General features: G+C 40.8%; 1 protein-coding gene across 2 annotated transcripts; it reads right to left on the bottom strand.

Annotated features, from left to right (window-relative positions):
- Positions 1-1,142: 1,142 nt before the first annotated feature.
- On the bottom strand, positions 1,143-24,295 carry mxd1 (MAX dimerization protein 1). Of its 2 annotated transcripts, XM_034226930.1 has the most exons (7): positions 23,477-24,295; positions 22,770-22,869; positions 16,356-16,433; positions 12,610-12,639; positions 6,667-6,781; positions 6,295-6,451; positions 1,143-5,015 (listed from the first exon to the last, which is right to left on the bottom strand). In XM_034226930.1, exons 1-7 carry the CDS (start codon positions 23,541-23,543, stop codon positions 4,819-4,821), a joined length of 744 nt encoding a protein of 247 aa, XP_034082821.1. In that variant the 5' UTR covers positions 23,544-24,295; the 3' UTR covers positions 1,143-4,818. The 2 variants fall into 2 exon arrangements, with proteins under 2 accessions (XP_034082821.1, XP_034082822.1); XM_034226931.1 differs by lacking the exon at positions 16,356-16,433 and having other exon boundaries at positions 23,477-24,292.
- Positions 24,296-25,134: the final 839 nt, after the last annotated feature.

Below are 25,134 nucleotides of genomic sequence, written 5' to 3'. Positions count from 1 at the left end.
CAACCGCCTCTTCCTTCTCCTTCTATGGCTATGTGTGTGTGTGTGTGTGTGTGTGTGTGTGTGTGTGTGTGTGTGTGTGTGTGTGTGTGTGTGTGTGTGTGTGTGTGTGTGTTATTGAGCAGCAGCAGTCAGATGGCTGTGATCAGACAAACATGGGTTTACTGAGAAACACTGGAGGTCTCGCGGGTTTTGAGCCCCCAGAGAGGCCTTGTTTAATCTGTGGTTCAAAAAAATCTGCTGTGAACGTTATTCAGTGTGAGAATCTGGTGGGGGGGACTCCTCTGTTACAAACCTTCATTTGCTTTTCGAGAGCAATCACTGTACAGGCGTCTGTTTTGGGGGATTAATGGAGAGAAAGGGCCCCACGACCTCTCCAGCTTTGAAGTCTTTTTGTGGTTATTTCATGTCATTTTAAAGTTGTGTTGTGTCTGTAGTTTGTGTTGAGTCTTGTTGCTTTTCTGTGGTCATTTTAAATTGTTTTTAATTTGTGTTTTTGTGGTCAGTTCAAGTCTCTTTGTAGTTTTTGTGCGGTTGTTTTGTGTCTCTTAAAGGTGGGGTAAGTAATTCACTTCAGAAACACTTGTTATATTCCATGGAATGCTCTTAACATCTCGATAGCAATGAATACATTAAATGCTTTGACAATAAATCCATTATAAAATGTCACCTATGGAAGCCGTGGCGCTGTAAAAAGCTCGACCAATCATCTGAGCCGGCCCGGCTAAAGTAACTGGATGGCCTACCTGCCTGTCAGCCTTCCATCTGGGCACAAACTTATCTCGTGCCCTCATTGGTCATGTGCGCGTTCGTGTGTGTTGGAGGAGGGGCTCTGTAAGGAAGTCTGAAGGAAGGGGCAGATTTGTTTCTGTTGTGTATTTTCAAATTCTTGCGCACTCGAGCTGGTTTCTCCATTCTTACCTACCCTACCTTTAATAGTAATTTGTTGTCTCTTTGAGAGGTCTTATTGTGTGCCTTTGTAATCATCTGTATCTCCCTGGTTATACTGTCTTGCTTTGCTGTATTTTATGACATCATGGTTTTGTTTAGTTTCTGTTCATCTGTTGCAGTCATGTGTCCATTTGGAGTCTTTTGGTGAATTTGTCTTTGTAGGTGAAGGAAGTACAAATAAAGACAACAAGGTGTTAGGTAGGTAAACAAGGGTTTCCAATGTTTTATTCCTTTAATATCAATGGCAAATACAAATTGATGCTCCACAACTCACTTTAAAAGGTTATTTTCCCCAACATTGTAAGTGTTTTCTTTAGAAGACAGTGTCCAAATGATCCAATTCTTAAAAAGTAGGTGCACAAAACGCCCTCCTTATTGTTCAACAAACAGACATTTGACCTTTGAGAAAGGCGGCAACGATGTCCATGGAGCTATGACACGGTGTGTGTGTGTGTTGCATGAAAGCACCACGCCTGAGACAATGAAAGGAATGACCCTTGTGATACACGTCGATATAAATATATCATATACAGTCATACATATCATATATACTTCTGTCGTGTTTTAAGGCATTATCAGCCACTTTGTATGCAGGGACATTAAATGTGCAACAACAAACAATCTCAAATATACACATGAACACGAGTTTCTCCTGATGCTTAGTACACATCTTAAAGTGTTGTTCTTTAAAGACTCCACGCCTGCGTCCTGAGGCTGAGAGCACCGGGTCTTTAAGAGGGGGAGGAAGGGTGAGGGGGGGGAGTTACATGTTCTTGTGTGGCATACCCTTTCAAATGTAAACAGTAGAGCTGGCTAGCAGTGATTTAGTTACTAATAGTTTGAATTTTAAATTAAAGAGATTTTGACACAGATTTCAAGTACATTTTCACACGTAGTAATTGATAAGATATCTACAATTGAATTTCCCCATGTTGAAAAATAAATAGTTAATTTTCAGATATATTCAACAGCATTTTGAATATTTATTTTGTATTTAATTAAATTCTGAATAGTAACAAATGAGTTGTTACATTTTGTATTTTAGGTGTGTAATCTTACAAATATATAATTACTTTACTAGTAAGAATTGTATTATATCTGAAATATATATTTCTAGATATCTAAATTGAGTACATTTGGACTAGTCAGAACATGAGATATTTATAAATTAAGAATAAATTAAGATATCTACAACATCTCCACTTGTGAGAATTGGGTTGCAGATATCCTTATTACAATTGCAACTAGCCAAAATAACATCATAGATATGTTGAATTATAACACGTCAAAGATGAATAATAGATACATCTGTCATTGAGTTTGAATATAAGTCAATGGTGAAAGCTAGAAAAACGAATTAAATAGCAATCAATGAAATGCAGTTATTTTTTACAGACAGAATTACATTTTGGATATGTTTGATTTTGGAAAAGGAATTGTTGATATCGCCAAACTGCAACTGGTTAAATGTTAAAAGGGTTCGTCATAAAATCAAGCATTTCACACACACACACACACACACACACTTTCTCACACACACACACACACACACACACACACACACAGATTGGCGGAAGACACACAACAGGAGATGGATGGAAAAAGGAGGAAACAGGAGACTCCCTTCAACAGACATTAATGCTTTAGGTAAATACATGAAGTGGACTTTTTTTTGCATTTGACTAGCAAACAGAGACGAAGCCTAACAATATAATTTTAAAACCACCCACCCTCTACCACCCCTAAAAACGTCTCTCTGAAGACAGCGACGACACACACACACACACACACACACTCACACATACTGTTTACACATACACACACTGACAGATGGCATTTCAGTGAACACAACTGCCCACTCACTCACACTTTATGCCCCGTTACGTCTCCCCTTTAGCTCTCCTCGTAACGCGGCTACATAGCTCCTCTCCGTTTGAAAAGGTTTCCAATTTGACAACAAAACAAATATTAAAATAAGCAGCATTCCACACTAAACAATCCTAAATCTATTTTTCGGATTCATGCTTTCAATGAGACTTGTGAGCGGTGGGTGGATGTGGGATGGAGGTTCCTTTGGCGTCGGGCTGCTACACTGCAGGGTTAGAGGACATTTACATTCAGAAGACCCTCCCCTTTGCTGCCCGTGATGATTTTTGAACCGAACAAAAAAGGCGCTACATTCTCACGAGGCGGCCGTTTTCGTTTTTGGGTTCCTCTGCACGGAGATAGCGCAGCTCTTGCCAGAAGAATCATCTCCACGCTCACCCTGGCCACCAGCTCATCTCTCTTTTATACTTTTTTTTAAAAGTCCATTTTTTAATAAATTATTCAAGTTTTTTTGTCATTTTATACTCCCCCCGTTTAAAAAGGGAGTTGGCTTTTTGAAAACAGCGAAAAAATTATGACCAATCACAAAGAAAAACATTTCATTTCCTATGAGCACCGTGCCGAATTGTGAACAAAAGCCTCGAGGCACAAGAGACGATTCTAAATACTCTAAGGATTGACTAGGCTGTGCAAACAACACTACACATCGGAAACTCTCACAAGTAGAATGACTAATTAAATATATTTCTATATATTCATCTATATATTTAGTATATCTAATAAATACATTTGTTGATAGACATAGAGATATTTCTGTAAACTATTTACATTAACATTTTTTTTTTGCAGAAACAATAAATAGCTATGAAGGCAAGGCGAAGGAGAGACAATCTGGGCTCCTTCATAAATAAATGGCAGGAACATCCACTCGTGAAAATAATCTCACCTGCCTGTCTGTCCTCTCTACACATGGAATGTTCTCTCAGTAGATCTTCCTGTTAACACCTGCTGAACGGGGCAGTGAAGAACAAGAGGAAGTCGTGTACTAAAATGTGCCAGCACCTGCCAACATGTAACCTGCATCGGGCCCCGGTGGCTGGCGTTTTAAAAAAGTTTCCAAACCGGCTAGTGACCCCCCTCAAAACGTGACAAACACACATTACGATAAAAGGATGCTGTGAAAACGCAACAGTCATCAGAGAGAGGGAGAACAACATTAAAAACCCATCCCATAAACCCTCCCTTTCACAATCTCATGCCGCACAAAGTTTTTTTTTTACGTTTTTGTACTCTCTAAACTGGCAGGTGTGGACAGAAAATCATAAAGTTAGGAGCCTGCCGATGCCTGGGTGCGTGCTAAGCGGCGTATTGCTGGCAGCCCCGAGTCACACCTCACACAGGCAGCTTTAGTGTAGGCCAGAGATAATAATAACGCTCAGCTCATCTTGTAACATTACTGTAGTGGTGGGGGGGGGGGGGGGGGGCGGGGGGGCTCCTTCAAGTTTTTAAGAGACAGCATTTGAAAAAAGATGTTTTTGCTGTAAGTGCAAAAGTACCATGACGGGGCAGAAAAAAGCCCTGCATCATGTCAGTGTCACACCTTTGGGAGGACGGGACAACCAGGAGCGATGGAGGGGTGTGTGTGTGTGTGTGTGTGTGTGTGTGTGTGTGTGTGTGTGTGTGTGTGTGTGTGTGTTAGTATTTGTGAAATCTCATAAGTGCTTCCCATGTCTCTTGAGGCATAGAAAAGAGGCAGTGGGGCATTGTGTAGTAACATTCTCTGGCTGAAAGTTGTGTTTCTGACGGATGGACGGAGTGACGGGGGGGTTGGAGTGTCTTTAAAATCCCACTCGTTTGATTGGTGCAGAGCAGAGCGGGGGACACCTTAATGACTGACCGCTGATGATGGGTGGGTGTGTCTAAAAGGTGTTGGATGGAGGTCAAAGTAAGGGGGCTGGGGGGGGTCTCAGATCGCATTTAGGGAGTGGTGAGGCATCCTGGGACGGGATTGGCTGAGGGGGAGGAGGAGGCGGGGCTTGGCGCCTATAGGCTGCAGGCCAGCTGCGTGGCGATCTCCTGAGTGTCCTGCAGGCGCAGCAGGCAGGCGCTGGAGTAGCCCTCGTCGCTGCAGCTGCTGCGCAGACTCCCCCGCTCGTCCCCCGAGTCGCTCACGCTGCTGGTGCTCCACTCCAGGTCCCCCAGCAGGTAGTCCGTCCCCTCCACGTCCACATCCAGGTCCTCTGCTCACAGGAGACACAACACGGTTAAAGGTGCCCTATTATACTGTTTTTCATCAATATATTATAGGTCTCAGATATATACAGAACATGTCTCTGAAGTGTTTGGCTCCAAACACCAAACAGATCAATGCAGCATTACCCATAATCCCCTCTGTTCCAGCCCTGTTTCAAAAGTGTTACTTTAGATGAAAATAAGGAGCCCCTCCCCCACGCCCCTCTGAGAGATATTTGGTTAAAAAGAACACAATGGTGCTGGTGGGGGGGGGGGGTTACCCTGGTTGGTGATTGGCTAATGGTTACACAAGACCAAAAATCGTTATGACATCATAAAATGGCCAAATCTGATCAGCTCATTTTCAGACAGGTTTTTATATTGGCAGGTCTCCCTTGTAAAAGAGATCGTTGATCTCAATGGGATTTTTACCTGGATAAATAAAAGGCTACATATAAATGGATCAGGACAAAAAGTGAGAGCATTTCTTCTTCTGAAACTTTTAGAATCTCTTTACACAGACGGGACACGTGCTTATTGTAATGGTAAAGCTTTGGTATGACATTGATATTATGTCAGTGTCACACCATATCATTTGTCATTTGGATTATCTATGCTGTCATTTTATTGTTTTTTATTCTGTCATTCATGTCTTGTTGATCCGTACAGACTGTATTTATGATATCAGTATCAAGTGAAATGAGATTATTTATACCAAAAAACAAACATGATAAATTATCTCTTTAGGTTTGAAAGTTGGTAAAAAGCTAATTTCTGGCTTTTTTCGTCATTATATTGTTAATTGAATGCAGAGAGCGACAGCTGGGGGAAACAGTGTATCTGTTTAAAATGAGAGTGACTTCAACTCCAAACTAAAACGGTTAATTAATAGTTTGTTTCAACCAAACCCAGAGTTGGTGATTGTTAGAATTTTTTTAAAGACTAGCAAAGTTAGGGCGAGTTTTATTTTGTTTCCGTCAAGTTTGAATGAAGTGTTTTACGATGCTCTGGTTGTTGGCTGATGGTGTCAGTTGGAACGTTTTAACCCATCGCCTAACCTTAATTACTACTTGAATCTTTCCTGAATAAACAAGGCGTGGTGCCGCGTACAGTCAGGGCAGCTGATATTTGCATATCCTAAACATCTGTGAAAGCAACCCTGTCTTGATTCCCCCTCTTTATCTCTTCTCTCAGGCAAAGTAGTGTGTGTCTGTTATGTGTGTGTGTTATGTGTGTGTGTGTTATGTGTGTGTGTGTGTGTTATGTGTGTGTTATGTGTGTGTGTACCTTGGTCAGAGTCGGACTTGTCGGACTGGGTGGAGCCGGTGCTGTCCATGCGGGTCCTTTCCACCCCCAGCTGTTCGAGGCGTCTCCTCAGGTGCCTCCTCTCCCTCTGCAGCTGATCCATCGTGTGCTGCGCTCTCCTGTCGCTCTCCTCCAACCTCTGCAGGGAGCAGAACAACACAGCGCTCAAAACCCAACCCTTAAAGTAACCCTCATCACATCCAAAACAATCCACCTTCCTTCCCCGAAACAGCACTTCACAGATTGCCCTCTAGGCTTTAGTAGATGTCTTCTAGTTAGAGATGCACCGATAAACCTACCTGTGCTTTTTAACCTCTGCATCATTACACATCATGACACTTTAAAGCCCCACACCTTGATATGTTCTCTGGCCTTCATCAGCAGGCTGAGGGTGGTGTGCCTGTTGGCATCCTTTCCTAAGGGAACGAGGGATTTCAAGCGCTCCAAACAGAGCCGTAGATTTGCCCGTCTGGAACAGGAGAGAAGAAACAAAGAGGGGGAAACATGATTATTGATTGATCTACCGTCAGATACACACAAGCAGCTGAAGTTGAGCAGGCAAGTTCATTCTTAGCCATGGAAAGAGTAGTTTGTCAATCAATGAAGAACATTCTTTGGAGCCTTAAACCACATCTCATGCTTTCATTGCTGGCGTTTTCTTAGTTGTATTGTAGACAGAGAATCATCTGAATGTATTTAACTAGTCCCACTAAGCCAGTGGTTCTCAAATGGGGGTACGCGGACCCCTAGGGGTACGTTGGAGTACTGCAGGGGGTACGTGAGATTTATTTTATGTTAATGAAGAAAACAAACATAATTAATGCATTTAAACAAACTACTAATAGTAGATTAACTACTTAATTCAAAGGTTTACAGAAACTCTGGATAATAAAATGGGAACGATAAACGGGGTGCTCTCTTTTCTTCCCCCTCTCCTGACAGCCCGTCAGTCTCGTGCAGCTCGCTGAACCTGTAATAAGTGACCCGACAGTAAAGAATAAATATATGTATAACTAGTTTAGCTAGTTCCAGAGTAGATTTACTAGCTAAGTGTGTTAGGTCTAACTCTTAGTGTATTTTGCTCGGCTCAACGGTCCGTCACAGCGGCGGAGCTGTGATCATGCAGAGCTGCGTGTTCTCCGTCAGCAGCAGCTGATCTGATCCCTCTCTCTCGTCCGGTTAGACTTCACTCGCGTCTATGTCCAAATCAGATCTAGCTAGTTTTAGTTAATTATTTGACTGCCTGCTTATCAAAGGACCTAAACAATAAGCGTTGCTTGGCAACGGCCTGTGGCCGCAAAGTAGCGCAGCATTATGCATAATGTTTTTATGAGGAGTCAAAATCCCATGCTCATAAAATGCTCATATTTGTTTTCTCTTCATTCCCCACGCCCCAAAATAAATAAATAAACCAATTTTAGGAAAAGTAAGGAAGTTTGAGCAGAGTGGGTTTTATATGAACAGAGTTACACATATTTCAAAAGGCAAAGTGTAATAACTGCAGGTGCCTCCCTGTCAGAATGACAAAGATCCTCAGTGAAGCTCAAGCCCATGTTTCACTACACTGTAATTACAACTTATTAAAAAGATCAGTTCAATGCAACTAATGTCGTCTCAGTGTTATTGCTTGATGTTAAAATTGGTTTGCCATGAATTTAGTGATGGATTGTAAACATTTGAAATGTAGCATTTAAGTGTTTCTCAGTTACAATGTTGTTGTTTTAATAAATCAGACACTGATGGTGCAGCGCTGTGCTGTACCTCTTTATATAGGCATGTTTTCCCTCACAAATTGTGTTTGCGCTGATCAGGGGGTACTTGGCGGAATATGTTTTCAAAGTGGTACATCATTGAAAACAGTTTGAGAACCACTGAGCTAAGATATCAAATGAGTATCTTCTTTTTTCGAAAACGTGTTTTTTTATTATTATTATAATTATTATTATTTTAGGACCAAAACAAATGAAATACAACCTAACATCTCTGGAGGAAGATAACGCCCATTTGTGTGATAATCTCTGGCAAAAATGATGTTTATTTTTATTTCCTGCTTTTCTACATTTTCTACCAATTCAAAGTGGGGACAACACAATGGACTTTGAGGAACTTGTATGGACATTTAACTATTTTCTCCAATGTTAGGCCAAAACTATGAATGAATCAAACTATAAAATCAACAGCTTAGTCAATAATGAAACTAATCGTTAGTTGCAGGCCTTCAATGAGGTATTTGTATTTAATCAGAGCCACTGTGCATGTGTTTCAGTCCCTCTGCTTTTTTATTCAAATGCTAGAGTTACTTATTCATAAAGGAGGCAGAGTAAAACGTTTGCCCATGTGAGGTTTCCTGCACTGCTGACGCTCTCCTGAGTGCTTCTGAAGCTTCGTAACATAACCACAGACTTGCTACGTAGGACATTTGAGTAACAGTGTAAAAGTGCTCTGTAAAATGTGCTGAAATCCAAATATCAGCAGTGACATATTCTCAGATCAGAGCTCATTATTAATGTCAGCCGTCCTCTAACACGGCTCACATTTACATTTCTTCCTGCAGCCTTTCTGAGCTGGCAGTTGCTTCGGTCTGGTGGGTGTTGGCGACCAGTTGACCCCGATGTTATACAACACACACCTCCGGCCTCAGCTGAGTGTGTGTGTGCCCGAGTGAGTGGGCGTGTTTGTACGTCAGACTCTTGAGAGTGCTAAAAATGTTTTGGCAACTGAGAGCCTGCAGGATGAGCTATTCATTTATAGTGTGCTGCAAGGTAATCCTGATTAGGAGTCTTTGCTTTGAATGCTCGTATACATATTTCTTAAAAAAAAAATTGGGACGTTTTTAACTTCTCAGGTTTATAGGTAAAACACACGGGAAGAGGGAAGAGGGATGTGACTGTGCAGAGGACACACACATACATACAATCCCAGCCCGGGCCCTTTTTAAAAACACACGCACATACAAAGCAGTGTTCGGCTGAAAGCAACTCCTCAGCTGAGTCCAAAGGGCATGAACATTGCTGTTACATAACATGGAAATGCCCTCGCTGTGTTTTCCTGACATAATAAGCAAAGCTGGCTAAAGTTTGTTGAACAGCACAGAGTGCCAGCAGCAGAATCAGGAAGTGGCACAGGTCACATGGTTTCTAAATGACAGATGAAGACTCGGGGTGTGGCTGTGACAGAGCTTTTTCAGCTGCAGGTTCTTCTCGTTCAGTGTGGCTGCATTGTGTTACTAGTGAGCGAGTATGTGGACGAGGATCAGGTGAAGGCCAGAACTTACATTTCTCTGTTAACTACCAGCTCACTTACTTTTGCTTCTTATTATAACCAGGGTGCTGAACTGATTTTAGTAAATGTGTGTTTTCCTCTTTATTAAATTAGCCTTCTTAATTTAGTCTTCCGTCTAGACTGTCTCTTGACTGAGGGACAAAAAAAGGACTTCTGATTTATTTTTAAATGCACATGACTGGTGCGAGTGCTGACCCAGTTTGTGATGAAGAGACACCGGACTTCAGACCACTTTGTCGTGCATGGATTCATTCATTCATGCACGCCTTAATTAGAAAGCATGAATTAATTCAGGATGTAATTCATGAATTATCAGGAAGAATGGCGCTAATGCAAGAATGAATAGTTGATTGATACAACAACCAAAGTGTCTCAATCATTATGTTTATGACAAAGTTCCTAAAGCTGAAGCCAAGTTTAAGACGTATAAATGATTCATAATGTGGCTCAGTGGGTGTATTAGCCATTTGTTGCATATGAATCAAAACATACCATATTTATATTGTTAAATCATTTGTTGGAGGAGTCACAAAGATGATCGCTTCATAAGCAACAAATGGTTAATAAACCATTATAGACCACCAAGGTGTCCCTTAAAATCCAACATGGTTGATCTTGAAGCCTACACCTAAGTCCAACTGAAAACTACATCTAGGGCAGCGTGATGCACTTTCCCTGAGTAGCAGTACATTTCCCCCCCGCCCTTTTGACCCCCAACACTAACTGGACGTGACCAGCTGGGAGGACTAGCATGTACAGGGTATATACGGGAATCCTGAAGTCCAGATGTAAAACCTTTTAAGACCTTATTTAAGACCCTTTCCATACATTTTAAGACCTCATCGCAACTTCGAGTTCTAACCGGTTACACTTTACCTCACATTGACTATATTGATTGTACGATAGCACAACTAAACAGAGTGCAGACAGACTGAAGCCTCCTCTCCACATGAACTTCAACCTCTCTGTGAAGGTCAGGTCTAATGCAGTATGCTGCTTTGTTGCTTCTGAACTCTGTGCTCTTTCATTCCAGTAAAACTCATCAGAAACCATAAGAAACCAGTATTTGACCAATAAACAAAACAATTGACAAAACTTTGAACTATGAAATATATTAAACTTTGGTGAGCTTCAGCGGGGTAATGCCATATAGGAGCTCCCTCACAAATACCCAGGGGTTAAATTGGGCTGGGGCTGTCCGGGGCTAAGCCCCAGCACATAGGACGATGCTCTGACGTCATCACCCTCACACATTTGTCATATGTTTACAAAAAACGATATATATGTTAAGACTTTTCTCGTTCTTAATATAGACTATATTTAGGGTCGATATGTGATGACCTTACTTTAAAATAGCAGATCTCTGTGACCGGATATAGTTCTGCTTAGTGAACATGTGTCTCTTCCTAGGAGGAGCAGCATCGCCCGGACTCCGCTGCTCCTCCGTGCAGAGAGTCTGCACTGCATCGGTGTGTGTCAGCGACGTGCAGTCAGGGGAGGCACGGATTGGCCATCGGGAGAGTCGGGACTTAAACGCCGCGGCTTTCTGGCTAGCACTTAGCATGTGGGACCGGACAGCTTTGATCCCCATCGACAGACTCTCCCCCCCCCCCCCCCCCCCCCCCCCCACAGAGCGGAGCAAGGCAACGAAACTTAAAATAAGAAGCAGCATTTTACGGGCATGGGACCGCCTTGAGGGGGTCACACACACACACACACACACACACACACACACACACACACACACACACACACACACACACACACACCACACACACACACACACACACACACACACACACACACACACACACACACACACACACACACACAGAGAGAGAGAGATTTGACTAAGCCAGTATTGCTGCACGCACGGTGTGAGGGGTCTTATTGCACTCCTCTGGTTTTGCTAGCCTCCGTGAGTCATTTTCTATCCGCCCAACATGGCTCTCTATCATCAAGCGAGTGGTGGGAGAAAGTGGCTAAAGGCTATGAATGTTCTTAAGAGTGGTACGCCGGGCTGTGGTCGTTACCGTGACTGACTGCTGGGCTCGAGGTGTTCCACACATGCAGAGGGATAAACCCCAGACACAGGCCTCGGTGCGATACATTATTCAGGCCGCTGCTTTGGATCAGCTAGCACAGGCCGGATGGAAGCACTGAATCAAAAATAAGGCCTGAGGAACAGCAGGCTTATTTTTTTTATTCATTTCAACCTCACAGCCTGTGGTATTATCTTAGCCAAAGAGTTTTATATTAAAAGTATTCATTTGGTGTTTTATAGCAGTAGTATACGGATAGCTTTGGACATGCAGTGCCTTTAGCTTAATGCTAACATCAGCATGCTTTGAGTAGGTATGCTGTTTACCAACTGATAGCATATTCATTTAAATCAGAATGGAACAATTATATTAAATAATATTTATATTTTAGTACTAATCAGGCTATTTTATTTAATATGGAATAGCAATATATCTTAATCCCGAATAAGATGCCAAATTGAAAGGAGGAAATGTTCAAACATAAAATGGAAGAATGAAAAAAATGAAAAGATACAATAATATCTTTATAATTTATGTATTTAAAATCATATTTTATAATTACATTTCCTTTTCAATAGAACATTTTAAGTCTTTCCTATTTTCCATTTCAGGCTTTTTTATTTTTGAATTGTCTTTTAACAATAACTTAGTAGCCTTTCATGCATCTTTTTAATATGTAATCTGTTTTATTTGTTCTATGTCCTATATATATGTTGCACTGTTGGAGGTGACCTAAGTTGTTCATTACCATATCAACACTGTAGCTAATGTGCACGTGACAATAAAGCCTTGAATTGAATAATACCCTGATTATCTAGAGAATTTACATTCATCATGTGTAAATCCTTCCTCCAGATTGAACAGAGATTCTTTAATCTGATTACATGGAAATATGTTCAATGTTCCAATGATTCAACAGACACTTTCCACAATTCACAAATATGCACACAGAGATGAGATCACTTCTACATACCTGTTCTTTTCCATTTCATTGTGCGTAGACCTGCGGAGATAAAACACACTTGATTAAAACACTGTTTAAACAGGTTTTCTCATTGTGAGCCATCAATGCAGACCAAGGTCTTTCTGCAGGAGAGTGGGAGACAGAGAAAAGGCTGTGTGGGAGTTTATGAGAAGTCAGAACTACCGACAAAATGAGATTCTAGAGAAAAAAAATAAAAAAAGCTGGATATTCGGATGCTCGAAGGCTTGTTCTATGAAGGCTTATTTAAGGACCACACTCTGGTGGAGAGGCCCCCCGGTAAACATAGTAACAGTAACTAGAAACAGAAGCCAGGGACTGAGCCCTCCATATTGGCTGATTATCCACTGTGCATGTAGTACTGGGAGAGGTGGGGGTGGGGGGGAGACACAGTGCTGAAGGTAAACTGAGATGGAGGTGTGCGAGTGGCCAGCATGACTCCTGCATTGCAGTGTTAAAGCGACACACTCACCGAGAGAGCGTGCAGAAATGGGGTTAGAAGTAGTTTTTGGAATGAAGTGTAAAAGGGTAGTGGGCTGCGGGGGTTGGTAGGGCTGTGCAATTAATCGTATTTTAATCGCAATTAGGATTTTGGCCTGCCACAATTACAAAATAAACATAATAAAAAAAAACGATTATTTTACTTCGCTAGGTTGTGAACATATTTGATCTCATTTATTTTTGTCTAATTTATTTTTATTTATCATATTTATATATGTTTAGTAGCTTGTGGAAGTGCGCTCCAAAATATTTGTTGATCTTGTTTATTGGTATTTATTATTTATTTAAATATATCATTTATTTTTGTATTGGTTTTTCAGTTGAATTATACGTTCAGGGTAATCAACAGTTACAAATATACTGTTCAAATTATTATTTGTATTTGTTTTAAAGTTCAATAAATGGACATAATAATGGTATTTAATAATCGTGATATCAATTATTGACCAAAATAATCGAACAGCCCTAGGAGTTGGGCATGAGGCAAAGATCAGCATGCCTGAACCCTCCTCTACCTCCGCCTGACCTCGTGATCCCCTCACCTTACAGTAAGTCCAAAAATAGCCTCTGCACCTTCAGCTCAGCTGGGCTACACAGTCACCGCCCTGATCCTCACAGCGCTCTCACTCACTCATACCACTTTCAACCAAAATAGAATGTATAGGAAGGTTTGCTTTTCTCCCTGGTGTTTCTCATTCACACATGCACCAAAAGCAGGGTTAGTAACAGTGAAAATCTTACAATCTTTTTTATATTGGTTACTTATTCAGTCTATACACTGTACACTCTCAAACCAGAGTTGTTGATTGTTGGAACAGTGGAAAGATTTACACAGACTTTGCAATCACAGATCTTTGGTAAGGTTAGGTTATTACTTAGATTTAGTTTATGTTGTGTTTTGTTGTGATCTGGGAAGTAAAACGACTGTTCCTGCCATTGGAGTCTGGTGGCTTTAAAGAGAGAAAATGTTTAGTTTGTCTTCCATGTTATTCAATTGTAATAATGGACCACATTCCTGTTCATTTAATCTGCTATATATTCACTTCAACACGTCACAGAGCTTTGCACTGGTAAAAGAAAAAAAGTGTTGGACCTGGAGTCAATAAAAGACAGATAACTGCAGGGTCATTTTTCCAAAAGACTAAATTGAACCACTAAAAACAGATTAAAGTGTCTTTTTATGTCTAGACTAAGCTTACAAATACTGTAGTCCCCTATCCTCTGATCAGCAATGATCGTGTGTGTGTGTGTGTATTATCTTGTTTCAGCTTTGGCTGCTCTCTCTGTCAGTCGCCCCCTCCGGCCAGAGAGCATTCCTGCGCCGGGCAGACAGCCGCTGGTGACATAACATTGCTGCAGAGAAATGATCCCAGTTATTCAGGCTACATTCAGACTCAGGGACAACTCCCACCGCCTGCCCTAACCGGCTACACCTCCAGCGTTCGCATCCATGACATGACAGCAGCTGATATTGAGTAATTATGAGTAATTATGAGTTGTCTAATGTGGATTTATTTATGGGTTGCTCCAATTACATATCACTCTAGTCTAGCTAGTAGCTTAGCCTAGCTAATAATACCTCATTGCACGAGAAACTGAATCTACAGAAATAAACTAAAAGTACGGTAAGTCAAACTTGAATCAGGAAGTGGGTTAATTAATTGTAAACTGTGAAAATGCAAAGAAAAATGTCTCCAACGGACATTTTGGATAATACATTTGCAGTTGGCCTTACTTTAAATAAGAGGAAATTATTTGACTGTCATTATTTGCACTTTCGAACTACTTCCTCTTCTTAGTAATGCAACCACATTCCACTATGTAGCAATGCACTTGTACAAAGTGATGGACAAGACTACGAAACTGGGTACCCTGGTTCCTGAGACCTTATACGTCAACTAAGAGAAGTAACACCTCTCAAAGCATTGTGAAACGGCTCCTGGATACTAATGTCACAGCATTTGCATAATTGGAAGATTATTTATGTTAAAACTCACACATTTTAATTATATTAAGGCTGGAAGTCACACATTATAAAAAGGGCTTGGCTCCAACAACAATGGCCATTTATAGATCAGTCAAGGGTAAGGCGGTTTCTGCCAAGATGCTAACACCCAGAGCCGCCCATCTTGAGCTTCACAACGGCACTTCAGAAACCAATGGGTGACGTTATGGGAGAATCCATTTGTAATACTGAATTGGTCAAAAGTAAAAACCTCAACTGAGATGCAGAATTTCAAATACGCTGTATACATGTCCAAAGAAGGATACTAAGAATAAAACATATCTCACATGTAAATAGTAAATAGGCTGCATTCATACAATGCTTTTCTGGTCATTGTGAGCACTTGGAGAGCTTTTGCAGCTGTACAAGTACCAACTGCTTAATACCCTGAAGGCAGATGATGCCATACATTACATGACATGTCACTTGTTAGACGCTTTTATCCAAAGTGACTTACATACTCAATACTGTGGGCAATCCCCACAGGAGCAATTTGGGGTGAAGTGTCTCAGGGACACAACGACATGCTGACTGCAGTGGGGTTTGAACCTGTGCTCCCCTGATCCGAACACCAACTCGGAAATCCACTGCGCCACACGCCTCCCTGGTGTACAAGATGCCACCTGCTCTTCAGGAGACAGACATCCACAAGCGTTGGCCGAGCCATTGGGAGCCATTTGGGATTTAGTATCTTGCCCAAGGACACTTCAACATGTTGACCCAGGGGCCTGAATATCAAATTGCCAACCTTTAGAATAGATTGGTGGAAAACCGCTCAACTGTCCCCCTGAACCATGGCCGCCCATGTCTTAACTGCAAAACTCTACATCGATTAGGGCCTAAATTGGAATATCCGATTTAAACCGTATCGATTTCTGAATAATACTGTAATAATAATGTCTGAATATAGTCTAAACCTTTAACCCATCTTTTAATACAATTCCCTGGACAAAGACTAACACATAGGCTGTAATCTCTTATGGCGTCCTTCATGGAGAGTTTAAGCTTATACTGGATGGAAAACTGAATTGCGTCTAGAACATGATTCACCAGCGCTCGGTCTACAACATGAATCCACCTTTAACCTGTATTTTCATTTCTGAAGCCTCGCCCAAGTAAACCACATCATCCTGAACAACAACACCACGTGGAGAGCATGGAAAGATTCGATTTGCCAGGTCAACAAGGAGGGAAAGATCACAGTATGATTTCCATAGTGCACTGTAGTTACCAGTGTGTTTGTGTAGGGTGTGTAGGGTGGGGGAGGACTCTCCATCCATTTAATGGAGGAGCTGGTGCTTTCCACTGCCTGCCAAGAGTGAGAATAGAGCAGAAAATAAAGAAACAGAGGGGTGGAGGAGGTGAGGAGAGAGAGAAAAACACAAGTGGGAGAGAGAGATGAGGGGGAAGGGGGAGTCGGTACTACTAACACACATACAGACCAGAATCACAGCGACTCCCCTCCCCCACCACTCACGAATCCACGCCATGGTTAAACAACAGAAACTGGAGGAGCTTCAACGTACTGGGTTGAGTGGCTTCACATATATAAGTGCCTGCCTGCCTGCCCTACATTTCAAGTCTTAAAAGCAACAAAATAACTTATCACGCCTGCTCAATTAATAGTCTTCTCTGGCAGAAATCCCCCCTCCCCCTGGAGAGCAACATTCGTTCAGTCATAGTGCAGGTCTGCTTATTAATGATCAGGATCCAACATCACACCATATCGAATCATCAAGGCTGAGCAAACACTCTTATTAATTACTTCTGAAGCCCTTTTATAGTAATATAGTAGTGCTCACAGATGAGCAGCTGGTTGATTAACATAACCTTGTAGTTAAATAAATAAAATGGTCAAAGTGCTGGTAGGCTAAAAAGGTTTTATGGCAGGAGGACAGACCTTCAGCAGCTCGTAGTCTACTTTACATGTTGTTCTCGAGGCATGTCTAAAAATGTTTTGCCTGCTAAGCATGTTAAGACATGTCCTGAGCTGGAGGCAGGTGTGTTCCTGCTGTACTTCACACCCTGCATCTTTTAGTGGTGGATACGAAAGAACAATAGAGGTGTATCACCGCCAAGCCCAACCGACTAACCCTGTCAACAGGCTAAACCAAATATTTCAGTGACACCTAGTTCCTTGCAAAGAGCAGTCTTCCCATTAGATCTGTAAATGTGCTTATTAAGGAATCCTACTTCCAGTATTGCTCATTAAAGAAACATTCAAGAGGTTTTTCAGAAGGCATTGCCAGGAATTGCGTCACAAAATGGTTTATGGAAATGTATCGCTCACTCAAAAAGATCAGACTGTTTCGTTAATATTGTAGATTTCTTAAGATTCGGCAACCCTATCAGACTCTTTACCACGCTTACATCAGATTTGATATTAAAAATAAAAATGACTATTAGTAATCTGATGAGCAAGGATTGTTAACATTGCTTGTCGTTATCGTGTGTTGCTTTGGTTTATGTAGTCTTAGATTTTATTTTTTTAAACCTCATCCTTTTGAGTAAGGTCTTCTTTTTGTTTATATTTGGGTAGGAAGGGGCCGGTACTCGTTAGGGCGGCTCGATTATGGCAAAAATCATAATCTCGATTATTTGGGTCAATAATTGATATCACGATTATTAAAAACGATTATCCATTTATTTGAAAACATCAATTTATTGAAAAAATGTGAACAGTATGTTTTTAACAGTTGATTACCTTGAACTTTAAGTATAATTCGTTTTTATTTCGATTACGTTGTTTTCGTAATCGTTGCAAGTCAACATCGTAATTGCGATTCAAATACGATTAATTGAGCAGCCCTACTCGTAGCCATGTTTGTGTTAGTTTCTGTATTTTTCTTGTTAAATCTAAAAATGTTTGATAAAATATATATTTACGTACATTAAGAGAACAGAGCAATATTTTAAATGTGTACAATGAACGACAATGTCTTCCTGCTAATCTAGTCAACTAATTCGATAAATGCAGGAAATTAATTGATTAATAGATTTCTTTAACCAGAGTTTGGCAGTCGACTAGAGCTTAATGTAACAATTAGTTAAATTGAAAGCATTCATCTGCAACTATTTTGATAATCTAATCATTCATTTAAAATAAATCAATTTTTCTAATGTGAGATTCTCTGTTTTTATTATATATATATATATATATATTTTTTTTTTTTTACTGTTATAAAAAATAAAAATAATGAAAAGGTGTCGCGTTGGAATCTGGGAAATGATGGAAGCTATTTCCCTTAAAACTTCTACAGACTGAAGAAATATTAATTGATAATTAACAAATTAATAAAAACAAGTATTGAACACTCAAATGTCTGCAGCGGTGTAACTTTAGATCAGTGGGTATTATAGCTGGATATTATGTGCATTGGGTTATGAGGGGTAACAGACCTATAAACATAGTTCACATGCTTCACATCATGTGCTCTGTACATTAGACACACGGAACAAACGTGTCATCTAACACATCTGAATGTCAGCCACCGCCGATAGGGACAGGACGGTTCAAATGAGGACATCGCTGTACGCACGTCGGTCCTTGAAAACATTCACAGTGTTTCCATTATTTGAACAAACTTAAATGGATGAAAGCAGTTTTGTCTAGGCCTGTGGCGATAGCTAATTCTGTAGGAAAATGTATTGTCGCAAAATGAACTGTTATAAACAATATTATTGTCATTTTAAGTCTAAACACTAGTATAAATATAATAAAATAGCATAGACAGTAGTGCTGTAGCAACGCGTCGACGACTTCAAAATATCGTCGACGACATATTTCCGCGTCGACGCGTCGCTACACACACGTGGGTCACCCAAAGCAACAAGCAGTTCGCAATCGCACTTCAAACACAATGGAGACTGAAACGGCTACCACCTCCTCCTCACAGGATTGCGCACGAAGCCCCCAAACGAAAACATCTCGCCCTAGGTCTTCAAAAGCATGGGAATATTTTAAAGTTAGTCCAAAACGCAAAGATATTTATATATTTATATCTCACTGAGACTGCTGCATAGCCTAGCAGAAGCAGCAGCTAGCTGTGGTGGCTACCATTAGCAGCTAGCATTTGCTCTCCGATTTTTACATAAAATGGAATTATGGATTATAAATTCAATCATTTTTTTATTAGGGCCGGGACTCGATTAAAAAAATTAATCTAATTAATTAGAGGCTTTGTAATTAATTAATCGAAATTAATCGCATTTTTAATCACATATAAATATTTGACCTGAGAACAGTGAGAAGCAATTTTTTTCACATGGATTTTAGTATACCATTAGGCGCATTCCCACCGCAGTACTTTTCCCACAAAGGTTCATGAGAATTTAGTTCATGAGAACTCTTTGAACCTGGGGGAGGATTAGTCAAATGAAGCCGCTGACGTCACTTCTTCTTCTGCTGCTTTGGGTTTACTGGCAGGCCGCAAACGGCGTATACTGCCGCCCAAAGTCCCCGGCCGGAAGTCCCCGGAGTTGGGGACTGGCTTCAGTAGAAGCTGCTGGGAGTCCCAGCAGCTTCTACTGAAGGCTTCCGAGTAAATCGCCAGAACGCCGACACCTCCTCATCTCCACCGCTCCCATGTTTTATTTTGTGTCGCCATAAGTTAGTCTCTCTGCGTTTCTGCGCTGGGCTAATGCTAATAATGCTAATGCAAGGATAATAAAATGGCGGCTTCACAAAACTTTTTGGGAGTTTTACGGGGCGTGGTTTGCAATCCGCCCAGCCAATCATAAATATAGCTCTTTTCTCACAAGAGAGCCGTACGAAAGTCCCTGCTCTCTAGCAGCTCTCTGCTCTCTAGCAGGGACTTTCGTGGGGGTAAAAAGGTTCTCATGAACACATTTTAGTACCGGCTCTTTTTGGTGTGAACGCGATAAAAGAGGCTAACGTCCACGCTAGCTGCTATATGTTTTGCATTGAGGTGATACTTGAGGCTTGATGTGCTGCGGTGATATGCAAATTCCTTTTTGCATAATTTGCACACAACCGTGCTCTTATCGACGCTTCCATCCGTCCGTTTTTTAAAACAACATTTCCCACTGTTGTTCACTGTGGTTTGTTGTTGTCTGAAGTCATGAACGTTAGTTGGTGCTCCAGTATAATCGGTACGCCTGAAACTCATCCAGTGAGAAACGTTCCGCGGTGCAAAAATAAGTGCGATTAAAATGCGTTAATTTTTTTAACGCGTTAATTTTTGTGTAATTAATTAATCTTAATTAACGCGTTAAAGTCCCGGCCCTATTTTTTATACATAGACGTTAAAAACCTATGGATTAACCGATTCAGCCGCGTTTTTTCTCATTTTATTGCCATTGAACACGTATTTTGATCAGATTGACAGCTACGGCGGTGAGACGATCTCCCGAGAAGCTCTGTGAAGGTACGTGTTGTGATGACTGTATTTGCTTCCCCTGTCGCGAGTCCGGATCACTCAGTGATGATACTATATACCTACATAATCTGTGGAGTCTCAGCTTTAATCGGATATATTGTATGTGCAGCTACGATAAGTAATAAGGGTACTTTTATCTTGAGTTCTGTGCCAATGTCCGTTAGCATTTTTCGCTCAGGGGTCATTTAGATGCTTCTCATGAGACTTGTGTTTTGTTTTGGTAAACATGGTTTGTATCGTCAATTAGCTGAGATTATTTCCGTTAATCTGGTATAACACATTAATAGGTTCTTAAATATTAAGATCCCCTGAGACACAGTATCGTGAAAACATTTTTTTTTTACATTACGTTTTTTTTACATTACTTTTTTTATGAATTGAACAACAGAAAAATAATCGTTAGATTAGTCGACTAATCGATCAAATAATCGCCCGATTAATCGTTTTCAAAATAATCATTTCCCCCCAGCACTAATAGACAGGGTATATGCAGGAATCCTGAAGTCAAATGTAATACCTTTTAAGAGCTTTTTTTAAGACCCTTTCCATACATTTTAACCGGTTACCTTGGCGACACACTTTACCCCACATTGACTATATACAGTATTGATTGTCCTTCCTCCTTATCTTCCAACCATTTGGATGCAAACTTGCATTTCCCCATAACGATGTTGTTTAACAACCAAATGTCAGCAATCAAAACAGGAAGTGGGCCTTTCTGTTTCTGTTGCAGAAAGTTAAAACAAAATCTGGACGTACTGAACGTGAGGGTTAGATAAGGTAAGAGTTCTGTATATAAACATATTAATATGCTTCAGGTCAAGTGTTCCGCATTCATTCCAGTACTGGCTGGATGATGGATGGTGTGCCTTCATACCAACATACCTGATGTGGGTTCAACCCGAGACTACAATCAATCTTAATGGGCTAACATATGCATTAAGTGAGCTAGCTGCCACTCTGCTCTTCTGTAACTCGAGTACATCATTGCATTTATTGTACATGCATCAATCAAATGCCTCTCGACACACTGGAAAGTGTTTAAATCAGTCGGCCCTTCTATTTCTGAAGAAGTAAGGCATGCTATAGTATAGTATTTGCAGGTCTCCCTTGAAAAAGAGATCATTGATCTCAATGGGATTTTACCTGGATAAATAAAGGTTTTGAATTTGAATAGTGGGTGGCCATGTATGCCTGCTGTTGGAGAAAGTCCCCTAATGTCACTGTTCAGACTTTAGAACATATTATTTATATCTAAAATAAAAAAAGGACAACTTTTCCAACATAAATCAAGCATAAATCTTTCTGTTGTGGCATCAATTAGCTGTTTCCTTCTGGTGTTTTCATTTAGGGAGTCTCAAGTGCAAAAACACGTGTGGATATAAAAACTAGGGTTGCAATTGAGGATTATTAATGACACATTTGACCATCATTTTTCATAATAATCATGGTTTTGTCTACAAAATGTCAGAAAATAGTGGAACATTTTCATCCCACTTTCTCAAAGTCCAAAGGGATATGATCAAATGTCTTGTTCTGTAAGCAGAGGTAGCAGGACATTTCTATATTTGAACTGCTGAGATCAACATGTTCCACCATTTTAGGAAAATGTATATTTTTTGAGCAGCTTTAATAAACACACTTTAAGGTTGTTTAGAATATGGTTCCACCAGTGCTGTACTTTCATAATTGCAATCTACTCCGGAAGCACATTGATCTGTGGGGTGTGGGCGAAACATAAATCTGTCCCGATCTGATTGATTGATGGAATTCTGTGTTCGTGCAGAAGTGTCCATTGACTGGAGCGGTGAGGACGTGTTCCTTCACTGACATGTCTTCTGCAGTCACCTTGACTGACCCAGTTTGCCTTACAGTGTGGCCCTTTGCTTTAAGCCAGACTGATGCTTGCTGCGGTCAGTCAAATGCTTTGAAGAGGACATGGGGGGCCTTAACCTAAAAGACTTGCGTGGCTACATGAAGCCATGTCTTGTTTACCAGAGGACCTTTTTCTGTTATGTCAAGCACAATTTTGTAGCGATTAGAATTTCATATGACTATGGTTTGACACATTTCTAATAGCAGAACCGAAAAAATAATTTAAATGTGCACACAACAAAGCAGGAAACATCAATCTTGCTACACTCAGTGGGGACACACTTGCAGAGGGGCTAGTATAAGCGCCTTAATGCAGAGGTGAATAATGATACAACATGTTTTCTGGCGATGAGGAGCTGATATGCCTTTACCTGCTACTTGTGTTTTTCTTGCTTTTGCTTTTCCTTTTCAAGCTTTCCGTCTCTCCGCTGCTGATGAATGGTGGCATGGAGGCATAGCCGTGTTCAGCTTCTGCAAGCAAATAAACAACATAGTTGTCACGTGTCCATATATATGGCAATGCAAAATATAGCCACAGTGAAAATATGCTAAACCGACAACAGTAGTACTGCAAAATGTGCCACATTTCATCTTAAGCCTATTGAGAATTCAGTAGCAATGTCTTGTGATTAAATGCAGCATGCAATGGATGGATTTCATGCAGTATCTTTAGACAGTATTTTCTCTCCTCAGCCTGGACAATGATGTCATCTTGAACTGGAATAAACCCCACAACCAAACCACAACAGAGGGAAAGGAGGGGCCTCCATGAAAACAATGTCTCCCTGCACATCTATCTACATCTATGCTTCTCATTCATCAAAAAAAGGCAAATGCACGTGTTTTTTGTGCTTGCAATATTTCCCAAAAATGTCAGAATATTGATTAATTGATTGATGTGCAAAATTCATTGCATTTATGAATGCATGGCTCCGATTACTTGGATGTAAAACGAAATAAAGGGCTGCCTGCAACAGGATTAAAAATAGCTTGCATACATTAGCATGATTGAGGGGGAGGGGTGTGATTGTAATTGATCTTGTACACAACATAGATTGTAGAAAACAATACACTTTACCTCGTTCCCTGCGCTCAAGATACTCGGCTGCTTCGATCAACATCTGCACCATTCCGATCGCCGCCATTTTCCACAATAACACTGATATTAATGTAAAAATCCGATGAGGGATTCCTTGGATGTACACAACTTGCCTCAGGTTCTACCAATGCTCGCCTTTTTACACCCTGGTGGCTGTTCTAGTTATTTCTTTAAAAAAAAAGGCAGTTACTCCTAGAGCCAAACGGTGTTATGTTCAAGTTAAATGTACTAAAATCAGCACCATTCAGTTAAAAGACAGGTTCTTTTTAATGACTGTTTAAACGGTTCAAGGGTTTAGTGTTAGGTGCCTTGTCAACGCTAACACTTTTAGCCCTTTTTTTCAAGTGATTAATATCGTTGGTTTTGTAGTTCTTCGATGAAAAATAATAGCTTGTTGACAAAACAAAACGGATTGCTTGACTTATACAAATAAAACCGAGTATAGTGCCTTTTTGTCGAAACAAAAATGAGCTAACGTTAACACGATAAAAACTGCTAGCTCGGTTGATGTAAAAGATTAGGTCAATCAAAAAAAAAAACGACCGTTGGCCGTCAGTTGGTGTAAAAATTGATACAAAAACACGAGCTAGTTGTCTTGAAAAGTTCAACGGACGAAGTCTTCTAACCTTATCGGTTCAGGGCTATGTGGCTGGTTAGTTCTGTGCTGGTTTATCGCTGATAAGTCTCTGGAAACGCAGATAGCTGACTGACATCAACTGAGGAACAGTGAGTGTTTATCAAACTGCTTCCAAAATAGTGGCTTGTTGATCTGGACGTCAGTTAACTACTGTAGCCGACTTCACCACAAAGCTCCCGTGTACTACGATACGATTGGCTACTGGACATAACCAGTCAAGCTCCTACTGGATATGTATGCCGTCAATCACCAACGCCTCGTCACCAACTGCCACTGGGGCTCTTGTTCCGCCATTTTGGTTCTAATTCACATTAGCAAAAGCACACGGCGTTGAGCCAAGATGGTGACAGTTTCTGCATTCAACAGTCGGATCCTGTGATTGGTTGTTTGCTGGTAAACTTGTATGCTATTGGTTGCAATGCCCACGAGCTGAAGTGACAACGCCCGCTCAATGACAGGCGACACGCCTCTCTGCCATGCTGGTTCGCGGTGGACGGCGAGGATTGGTTGCCATGATGTTGTTTGTCTAATTTCGTGCTCAATGGTTGGCCGGAATCACATGTTCTCTTATTATTGGACTCTCAATGTCCTATCACAAAGCATATATTCGCGCAGGCGCACTGCCTAGTGAAACGTGATATCAGCCAAAAGCCTGCTTTAAAATCAGACGGATGTCCTTATTTAAAGCAGGAACAATATAAATACTGGACCTACTACACTAACGACGACTTGGGATAGGATATTCTGCTGCATACTGCGTTCTCCAGGACTAAATGTAATAAATGGATTGCACACCACTCCATAGCATAGGCTTGTAGAAAAACATCAAATTAGGTTAAATATGGTGACAACTTGACAAACACACAAGCAAGCAACACACGCATACCCAAGTCTTTAAGTGTAGAATTAGCTGCATTTAGACATTCATTCACACTACACCATGTTATAATCAAAATGTACAATAGCTAAATGTTGCTGTTAGAAAATTAAATGTTACCAC

Source organism: Gymnodraco acuticeps, unplaced genomic scaffold (genome assembly GCF_902827175.1).
Source record: "Gymnodraco acuticeps unplaced genomic scaffold, fGymAcu1.1, whole genome shotgun sequence".
NCBI classification, from domain to species: domain Eukaryota; kingdom Metazoa; phylum Chordata; class Actinopteri; order Perciformes; family Bathydraconidae; genus Gymnodraco; species Gymnodraco acuticeps.
Note: the sequence above shows the minus strand (reverse complement) of the source record. Positions and strands in the feature narration are given on the sequence as shown.

Bases quoted from the DNA above. Each gene is read 5' to 3' on its own strand.
- mxd1 (XM_034226930.1), bottom strand. From the start codon at position 23,543: ATGGCGGCGATCGGAATGGTGCAGATGTTGATCGAAGCAGCCGAGTAT. The intron at 6,452-6,666 runs GTGTGGGGCTTT...TGCTCCCTGCAG, and splicing joins AGGCCAGAGAACATATCAAG to AGGTTGGAGGAGAGCGACAG. The intron at 5,016-6,294 runs GTACACACACAC...TCCTGTGAGCAG, and splicing joins CAAGTCCGACTCTGACCAAG to AGGACCTGGATGTGGACGTG.